Source organism: Neomonachus schauinslandi, chromosome 11, assembly GCF_002201575.2.
Source record: "Neomonachus schauinslandi chromosome 11, ASM220157v2, whole genome shotgun sequence".
Taxonomy (NCBI): Eukaryota; Metazoa; Chordata; class Mammalia; order Carnivora; family Phocidae; genus Neomonachus; species Neomonachus schauinslandi.
This window is the reverse complement of record NC_058413.1, coordinates 45,810,612-45,820,996: the sequence shown is the minus strand read 5'-3', so window position 1 is coordinate 45,820,996 and position 10,385 is coordinate 45,810,612. Positions and strand designations below refer to the sequence as shown.

Sequence of the window (10,385 nt, the reverse complement as noted above, 5' to 3'; positions counted from 1 at the left end):
CTTCAGGTGCTAAAAAGTCCACTCTCACTAGCCATACATGGTATCCATAGCTTAGTCTGAGAGGTTACAGAACAGATGAGAAGCTGGCATCAAGAACCAAGTTGGGTAGTGTTGGCAATAAAGTGATCTATTATCAGATTGCAGGGTCCCAGTCAACAGATTTGGGTTTAATGCAAGGATCTAGACTCTCAGAGGAGGAGGTTACAAGTAAAGAATTGGAAAAGAGAGGTCTTACATCTCAAGAGGGTGATACCCTGGACAAATAACTTAAGGGCTCAGGTTCAGTAATCACATGAGTCTCATTATCAGACTTGAGGTATCAACCAGACACGGACATTATGGCATTGTATATGCCTCTCAAATTAGGGTAGATTTAATTCTAGGATTAGTTGACAAAAATTACTGCATGTAGGAACAATTATGATGAATCTTTTTTGAGAATTAATTTTCCTTGATGGCAATTTAATCCCTATTTTTACATAGTTTTATATTAAAGCAAGCAGTCATATTTTGAAGTAGACAGCTTATTTTAGGTCACTCTAGAGAAGAAAATACAGGATTTTAAACAAATGTCCAGATTTTAGTAGGGAGTTTTATACTCCTAAGTCACTGTTTGATGCTCTTAATAAAGTACCAAAATGCCCACAAAAAGTACCATCTATGGGAAAGACCTGTTCTTTGTTTTGTTAAGTAAGCTCTGCACCCAGTGTGGGGCTTGAACTCATGGACCTTGAGATCAAGAGTTGCATGCTGTATTGACTGTACCAGTCAGGGACCCCACATTTTAAATTACATTCTGCTACTTAATGTGTGACCTTAGGCAAATTCAAAAATTACTTAATCCCATAGGATTGCTGTAAAAATTATTGGTAACATACAAGCATCTAGTAAGATAAAATACGTGATTAATAATGTGACAAAACCTGGGCTAGAAATGCTTAATCTTGCTGCCTTAGATTAGGTCAGGCCCTATGGACTGGAGGGCTGTTAGTCTCCAGAGAACAAAAACCCAGACTAGAAGTTAATGTGGAAGTAAAGTTTAAATGGGACATAGCTGGATATGGAAGAGAACTGATATATGTTGTATATTTTTTCCTATCACCAACTGTTAGGAATTTTAGATAGGTACTCATTTAATCTTATTAATAACCCTCAAAGAAGGCATAATTTTACAGATGAGAAAACTGAGGTGCAGGAAGGCTCAAACTGCCCAACATTAAATAGCTAATTAAGCAGTGGAGCAAGTCCCCCAGTGTAGTCATGCTACCACATTCTGCCTTAGTGAGAATCCTTCTACTCCCCAAAATGGGAACTAGGTTTGAGTAAGTGAGATTTAATAAATAATGGCTACCTATATAGGAGTAACATAAAATATGTGACATTGAGCTGGTGGCCTGTGATATGTGATGTGATGTGGGAAGAGATCCTAGGGACAGGAAAGTCAGACCTCCTTCATAGAACTCTAAGGATAAACTGACAGGGGTTTCAAGTCTAATCATCTTCAAGTACAGTAAAACCTCATTAGTCTATAGTATGGAATTTATAATACTCTACATAGGAACTGAGAAACAATGAAAATACCTGATAACATTCTTCATACTTCCCTCTCCCCCAATAGTTCAGTTTGGATCAAAGCTGTGACATTATTTAGTGATTTCTGCCTAATCACCACACTGAATTCTATGTAAAATAACTGAGCCAAAACCACAAAGGGTAACTAACATTCTCTACACATGCAGATATACAAATATAAACTACCATATCCTATTCCATTTTTTGTTGATTCACCAAAATTTTTTCCTTTACTGGGAATTTTACTTTAGTAAGGCCTTTTGCTAGGCAATGGAGACACAGAGCTGAATAAGACCTTGTAAGAGCTTAGTCCAATAACACTGGGAATCATGAGGCCACCAAGCAGATCATAGTTGAGACAGGCACAAAAAATAGGGCCAAAACAGAAAGACACAGAGAATCAAAGTACCAAAGGTAAATTAGGTCAAACTATTGAAAAGCAAATAGGAGTTTGTCAGGAAACAAGGGGAAGGAATATTTTTTGAAACCTGAAAGCATGAAACAGTGTAATGTATTTAGGGATTGGCAAGGCATTCCATGTGATTGGAGAGCTGTAGGGTAGGCAGGACTAGAAAAATTCATAGTGATTAGATTCTAAAGAGATACATTATGCTAAGGAACTGGGGTTTTATCTTGTGGATCAACATTTCCCACAGTTATGACCATGGAACTCTTTGAAATTACAATGTGAAGAAGAAATACTACTAATAATAAATGCTTAAAACTTCTGATTCTTTAGCTTTCTTAAAATCTAAGAAGTATAAAAAATATGAATCATTTTATTTAAAACCCCAAAATACCAGAGATGAAATCATCTTTTATTTTCATCTTATATTTGGTTATCAAGAGACATGCAAAAACCCTCTAATTAATGAGAACAGTGTTTTTGTGTCTTTTTATCACATATCCGCTTAATATTAGGTGTAATGTTGCTAAGTCGAATCCGCATATGAGGTGCAGCATCAAGTCTTTTCCTATATTTCGTTTTTGTTGCAGCATAATATGAAAATCCTGTTTCACACAGGTGCATTGTAGCAAAAGGAAGAAGTACACGAACCGCACGCCTTGCAATGCTTGGGTACTCTTGAATTAGGCTACTCCAAAAATCATTTAGTGAAAGTTCACTGAAATTTTGTTTCACTTGAGAATCAGATGTTAAATCAATCAGGCTCTCATAGTCCCGTGCTACTAATGAGGCTGGTTTAACAGTTACTGTAAATGGATTTCTAACCCAAGTGTTATTGTCATTTGTTACAGGAAAATATTTTAACAGAGTAGAGCGCAAACCCCTTAGATGCTGCACAATGGCACTACAAATATCTTTATCAACTGTAGAATTAATTTCAGTCAAAAAGTCACTGAGTGTAGGAAAACAATCAAAGTTTTCTTCTTCTACAGATGAAGCCCAAAATTCCAATTTTCTTAACAATGATGACATTTTATCAAATACTGTAAAAACTGTTACATTTTTCCCTTGCATTGATAGATTAACCTCATTTAATTTAGTAAAAATATCTGCAAGATACGCAAGTCTTAGCAGCCAAGATGAATTTGTTAAACAGTCAGACAGTCGAAAAGCAGAATCCATGAAAACCAATAGTTCACGACGAAGCTCAAAAAGTCTTACAAGAACTTTACCTCGGGAAAGCCACCTCACTTCTGTATTCAGAAGAAGTGCTGTGTGCTGAGCACCCATTTCCTCACATAAAATTTTTAGTAGCCTGGATTGATGTGGTCGAGCTTTAATGTAATTGATGATTTGTACTGCCTGATCTAGCACATTTTTCAGAGATGTAGGCATTATTTTAACTGCTAGTGCATGTCTATATAATAGGCAGTGACTACTGGTGCTTTCGGGAGCCACATATTTTATCAAGGTGACAGCCTCAGCAATTTTCCCGTCCATTGCCCTAGAAGCATCACTACAAACATCGACACATTTTTCCCATTCAATTTCATGTTTCTGCATAAAGCTGTTGATGCAGTTGAAAATTTCTTCACCAGTAGCATTACTTTGCAAAGATTCACATAAGAGTAGGTCTTCCTCAATAGATTTATTAAACCTATAACGAACAAACACAAGCAGCACAGCAAGTCCTGAAACATCAGCTGATTCATCTAGTTGCAGTGAAAACCCATCACAAATTTTCAGTCTACAAACAAGCTCTTCTTCAATGTCAGCAGCAAGATCCTTAATTCGACGTGCAACAGTACTATTTGATAGTTGTACTGCATCTATTTTTTTACTATATTGTTCGTCAAACATTCGCATCACAACATCTTTTGCACAAGGCTTGATAAGCAATTCTCCAATAGTATGAGCCTCTCCACTCAGGGCTATATGGTAACTTACATTGTATGATGCCTCTGTAGCACTTTCATTATCTGTATTGACAATTTTAGGTGTTGGAGGTTTGTTATTTTCAGGTGAATCAAGATGTTGCTTGAAAAAGCTTATGTCTTTGTCTTTATAGGCAGCATGTTTAGTTTCCAAATGTCTTCGAAGCTTACTAGGGGCCAAAGAACTATTTGATAAAATTTTCTTACATAACACACACTGAGCATGAGGTGCATCTCTATTTCCAAAGTAAGTAAATCCAAAAGACAAATAACTTTCATCATATTTTCTTCTTTTTGGTTTCTTACTAAATGTTGTTATTTTGTTGGAATTGGACATAAATTTGACCCTGGAAAGCTCACCTTCTGATCTTTTAGAAACTGAAGGCTGCAGCTGTTCATCCTCGCTTTGTAATATTCCAACCTTTTGATCATTTGATTCAGACACAATTTGATAACAAAAAGATTCTACTTCTTGTTTAAGACTTCCTTGTTTCAGCAACAGATCCATAGGCAATGTGTTTGTAGTACAAAACATGGTTAATTTAGAATAAACATTGAGTATCACAAATGTGTTGAAATTATATGACAGGATACACAGAAGATGAGCAATCATCAAAGAGATGATATAGAGCAACACATCAGTTAATTTGTAAATGCTGCCTATGCATCAGTGCGCAGATGGAACATCACACGTTCGTGTATCAGGTGATTTCTCATTCGACTTCCTGGTGCTCTCAGGTATGGCACACCTTTTCTTAAACGTAGATTATCACATAAAAATAAAGCTATAGAAATGAGTTTAGTAGTCTTAAAACTTAATATTTTAAAATAAACTATAAAGAAAACTATTGTTAGCATTGATCTTTTCCTCAGAACACTTATTAACGTAGAGAATATTAATGTTCTATAAAATACAATTTGGGAACCACTGGGCTAAGAAATAATGAAGAGTTGATAAGTATATTTTTAAGGAAGGGACCTTGAGGAATATGTTCCATGGCAGGGGTTGGCAAACTTTTTCTGTAAAGAGCAATATAGTAAATATTTCTGATTTTATGGGGCATATGGTCTCTGTTGCAACTATTCAACTCTACAGTCGCAGCATGGTAGCAGACATAGATAATGCAAAAAGAATGGACATAGCTGTGTTCCAGTAAATCTCTATTTACAAAAACAGACAGCATGGGCCATAATTTACCAACCCCTTCTCATGGTATATAGTATCTTGGAATCTCTTTTAGTTTTCTGATGCCTACTGCCATTAGATACATTCACTGTTGATAATATTATACATCTGAAGCCTCCTACCAGGACTAGTGACTATTTTGATAAGCTATATTAAAGACACACAAACACAGTTCAAAGTTCTGCAAGACACAGAATTCTGTATCCTAAATACTGTGCTAACACTGAAAAATAAAATGTAGACCAAAAGTTAGCTACTATTTCTCTGGAATTAAAATCACATAAATATTTATATCATCCAAATTAAGACCCACTGAAAGTAATGTATATTTTACTGATTATTTTGCATTCCATTATACTATAGGTGAAGACTTAACCAGGACCTAAAAAAACATAAACTCTCATTTTTAATAGGTTTATTCCTCATATAGTTTTTAAAATCATAATTAAAAGGGTAATGCAAATTTTAAGACCTTTACAGACTACTACTAACTTTGCAAGTTAAGGCATACATATTTAGGTCTATCCAAATGTGTCTGCTTTTGATTTAAACTTTATGATTTGGCTAGAGTAAGCTGTGGATTTTCATGTTACATCCTAAAGCAAAATGGTTTTCCTATTAATAGCTAGATGGTAAGATACCTGAAATGAGGAGTACTCCCTTCTGCAATCACACTCTCCACCTTGGCAGCTTGAAATGCAGATTCTTCAAAAGAATAAAATTAAGGGATGGGGTGGAAAGGGAGTAACCAAAAGCCTAGAATGAGAAAAATTAAAATTAGACACTGCAAAAGCAGAACTAACCATAAACCCCTAAGATGATCCTTCATTACAGTTTATTTTAGATCCAGGCAGTGCAAGTGATTCTTCACTGCAATGCAGTGAACTGAAATAGAAGATGCCTAGCATAGTAAAAATGCTAAATGTTTTCGTCTCACATAATACCCTTGTTATTTCATTGTTTTGAAACACTTTCCCAACCACTGACTTCATAGAAACACATGTAAAAGTTTCAAAAACTAAACCTAACTTTAAAAAGTGGCCACATTTTAATGTCTCTAAAACGAAACATTAAAAGTAATCTAAAATAGAACTATACAAGGAAGTGTTATATGAAATATGCATTTTTGCTATAACCATTTTTGTCCCCTCAACCAATTTCCTAAGTTAGGTTACTAATGTTTATTGAATAATCATTGTTTACTATGCTTAACTGCTAGATCCCTCATACAGATTATCGCATTTAATCCTCAAAACAAACTGAGAGTCAGGGACTGTTAATAACCGTAAGAGATGAACTAATAAAGAGAGAAGTCATCTGCTAACTTAACACATCTTGTAAGTGAAGAACTAGAACAGAACCCAAAAAGTTGGGGCTGCAGAGCCCACGCACCTAGCCAATCCTTGTGTGTTCCTGAATACTCTACATTTCTCAAGCACTAACGGGCGGCACAGAGAGAAAGGGATTACAACTGCCAATAAGTCGAGGGTCTCAAACGGGCAGCAGCAAAAAGCCCTACTCCATTATTGGGAGCAAAAGAGCCGTAGATGCTCGTTTCCACAATCCCGATTTTAATTTAGCAACAGAGAACTTCGTGGAGCTGCTGGTTAGGGTTAGGATCCCTCTCCCTGGCTACCCGAGAACACAATGGAGTAGGAAGCTTTGTTTTCCCGAAGTAAGGCCTCATCCCCACCTCTTCTAGAGGTGCTTTCCCGAATCTCTCGAGGACAAAGAGTCTGGACTCCCTAGAGAGTCAAGTTTCTATTCCATTAATCCGAAAAGGCTGGCGGGGTGGGGGGGGTGGAGTAACCCTGTTCCTTTGTCTCTTCTCTGGGTTAAACTGACAGGTAACACCATCCCTTCACCCCCACCTTCGGGCGGTTCCAGCTGTGAATACACTCAGGGGCAGGAGGGCCGGGTTAGAGTGCAGTCCAGTCAGAAAGTCTAGGCAAAGATGGGTGCGGTTGCCCCTTCCAGCACCTACATGCTTCTTTAAACGGTCACTTCGATATGCTGCCTGGGCCAGCTATCCCTCGTCACAGGTGCGCGCTGCCAGCAGACCGCCACATCTGGGGGCTCGCCCACCCTCGCCTCCAAAACTCTTCTCTCGCGTCCCCGGGCAGTCTCCTCAGCACCCAACACTATCTCTCTACGTCACCTCCATCAGTGATGGAGATCGGTCTTTGCTGCGGCTGGGCTGCAGAGCAGCGCCGCGGTCCCCAGCAGAGCCTGCGCCGCCATTTTAAACAGCTCAAGGCAGCGGCCATTTCAGAGCGCACCGCTCAGCCGCCGTGGCGGCTCTGGTCCTCACCTTCACCGAGGCCTGAACAGGGTCAAGAGCCAGTCGTCGCGGACTGGAAGAGGGGAAGGAGGGAAGGGGGGAATGAAAAACAAAACAGAGGGAAGAAGGATTCGGGGACAGGGTGATGCTCTCAGCTCAGGGATATCGCCTATGCCACCTCCAGAGAGATCCGGTTCGCGGCTGGCGCGGTCGCTCCTCTGAAGATAAATTTAGCACCCTGGAGCAGCCGAACTTACAGTCTCCACGAGCGGCTCCTCTGCCGCCCAATCAGCTCCAGAGTTGCTCTCCGCCACCAATCCACGCTGAGCAGCGGGGCGGGACCAAAGGAAAGGCCCAAGCTCGGTTGTTGCGCGGCCCAGCGGCCGCCGAGGTGCCGGATTCCGGCGAGCGGGCTCTTTCAGCTGGTGCTAGACGTGAAGCGATTATTTTCAAACTTCCCTGGGTTCCTGTTAGCCCGGATGCTTGTTTAGAATGCAGGTTCCTGGGTACTGCCAGACAGAGTTTGTCGTCCCGTGGGGCTGGAGTGGACTCCAGGAATCTGCACGCTCATAGCACTGGCGTTCTGCCCAGGCGGCGGTGATTTGTGTTGATTCGCAGTTACCTCAAGGAGCGCGCAGAGCCTCGGCTGCGGCTGCTTTCACGACCTCTTTGTTTCCCGAGCCGCACCCCAGGCTCAGGTTATGCAACCGCCTCCTCTTTCCCTTGTTTTCCCTCCGGAGTGGGGCAGGAGACGCCCTCTCCTTTCCTCGCCCCTCCCGACGATGCTGTGTCAGGGGCCCGGCCGAGAGCTGAGCATCCTGCCAGAGCTCTGGGGTGAACCCAGATGCGGTCGGGGCCGCGGTGTAGGAGTGTGTAGGGATAGCGGCGTCTCCGCTGTGTCACAGGGAGAGTCCGCTTGCTGTCTTGACACCTCTCACAAGAGGCACCCTCCGCCTTCACCCGCAGGCCAGCCCGCTGGGCTACACCGTTTGCTAGCTGCGGCATTCGGGTGCTTTAAGCCTGGTGCTCTCCCACGCCCCTCCCCTCTTAGGAAAAAGCACAGCAGAGGTTGCGGGCCTGTGTATTTCCCTCTTGGCGATCCGTCGTGGAGACCAGGAGCAGGGTTTTCCAAACTGGCCCCTTAAAATATATACACGTCTAGGAGTAATTTGTTAAAGTACGAGTAGCATTAAACAGTAGGTCCCATTGTTTGTAATATTTTAGCCTTTCCAGGCCCCGTGAAAATAGCTACATGAACACTGGATCATGTTTTCAGGCACTGCATCCAATGACAAAATCCTCAGCTTGTGGTCAAAAGCAAGGGCAGCTTCTGTTTTTCTTAAACACGTTTCTTGCATATGTGAATAAATCTCTTAGGCGTAAAAAGAAGCCTACACCTTAACACAATTTTCAGGAGGACGGTATAGATGATTTCCTTGGACTGATATTAGAAGACACCATTTGGTCCTAAATATTTTTAAGCCAATTCAACTTATCTTCAGATTTTTGCCCTATAGTAGGCTATCCATATGTCTTCATTATTTTTAAAAAATTATTCCTGTGAAATCAAATAATCAAAATTTCAAGTTTCATTTGAACTTTAACCACAAAGGTGGGAATAATTTTTGGGAAGGGGGCTGCAGGTCTACTTGAAGAGCAAAGAATTTCCTTTTGTCATTGCAGGAGCTGTCTAGCTTGATAATGACATTGGAATAATATCCCATATTTTCATGTTTTATATTTCGGAATAAACTTTTACATATAGTTCTCAATTTAATCTTCACACATCTGGTTTGCATCTTCACAAACTGAGAAAATCTGAAACATTCAGATGATGGGGAAAACAGCGTTTAAACAAGTTCAGGTAAACTCTAGGACTTAACCTAGGTCTTAAACAACTGAAGAGTCTGATAATTAAGGACTTGAAACATAAGAATTTTTTCTGTAATTGCTTAATCAATAAATTATGTAATGTTGTCGATGAGACAGATTAGAATATATATAGACAATGTAGAACTCAGACCAATAATGGTAACAGGTAACATTTACTGAGTACATAGTACAAGCCAGGGGCTGTTCTACACAATTTTTAAGGTATTAACTCATTTACTCTTCACACACAACAACCCTACCAGATGATTGTTCCTATTTTACAGACAGGGAAATTGAGCAGATTGATGATAACTTGCTCAAGTTCCCAAATTTAATTGGTAGCAGAGCTTAGGTTAAGTGCAATGCTGGTTGTGGGAACTACAGCCCTGTGGGTCTAGTCTAGATGGTGTGTGTGTATGTGTGTGTGCACACGCACTTGCAAACTCATATTAGAAAACTATTGTGAATAAGACTATAATAAAATATTGGGTAAGTAAGTAGAGCCTTATTGTTAAAAAGGAACTCTGTTTGTTACATGGGGCTCAAGTAAAATCATCACTTGAAGCAGTGACAAGAATTTCAACTGATATCCCAAATTTGCAGCCCCAGTTGCTGTTAAGAAGTCTGAGATAGCAATTCTGTTCTCTTTGGTTGCATGAGTTAATTTGCTTTGCAGTTAGGTTTACCAGAAGCATGTGATGAGACAGGAAGCCCTAGAGCCAGTATTGTAGGTCAGAGTGTCCCAGTCCCTGCCCATTATACTCCTCCATCCTTCAGTATATGTGGGCTGTCCTGGGCAGGGAAGACGGCAGCCGAGGCAAGCCCTGAGTGAGCTGACAGCTGGGGGGCCATCTGCTGATCTTGCACCTGCCCCTGAGCAGGGCAGCAAGTCCTTCTTGAAAAAGGATCTGAGTGGCACATCTTCATGTCTGGCACTGTGTGTAACCTTTAATATAAAGGTAAATTAGTACAGTTTTCATTATTTTTGTGAAAGTTATCAGTATTGTGGTGGTGTGTATTTTGTCAACTTTTAAGATTTATAAAACACTTAAGAGTATGTTGTGACCACGTGTAGGAGATTGATTTATTCGTATTAGATTTACAAGAGTTACATAGGTGCTAATAAAGATTTCA

At 40.2% G+C, this 10,385-nt stretch overlaps 1 protein-coding gene across 6 annotated transcripts; it reads right to left on the bottom strand.

Moving 5' to 3' along the window:
• Positions 1–2,092: 2,092 nt before the first annotated feature.
• Positions 2,093–8,102, bottom strand: ZBED5 (zinc finger BED-type containing 5). Of its 6 annotated transcripts, none has more exons than XM_021685775.1 (3): positions 7,410–8,102; positions 5,740–5,854; positions 2,093–4,697 (listed from the first exon to the last, which is right to left on the bottom strand). In XM_021685775.1, exon 3 carries the CDS (start codon positions 4,523–4,525, stop codon positions 2,441–2,443), a length of 2,085 nt encoding a protein of 694 aa, XP_021541450.1. In that variant the 5' UTR covers positions 4,526–4,697; positions 5,740–5,854; positions 7,410–8,102; the 3' UTR covers positions 2,093–2,440. The 6 variants fall into 6 exon arrangements, with proteins under 6 accessions (XP_021541450.1, XP_021541451.1, XP_021541452.1 ...); XM_021685776.1 differs by having other exon boundaries at positions 2,368–4,666; XM_021685777.1 differs by having other exon boundaries at positions 2,368–4,661.
• Between the last annotated feature and the right edge of the window lie 2,283 nt (positions 8,103–10,385).

What these genes read in the sequence shown, in the direction of transcription:
- ZBED5 (XM_021685775.1), bottom strand. Translation starts at nt 4,525, where the DNA reads ATGATTGCTCATCTTCTGTGTATCCTGTCATATAATTTCAACACATTT.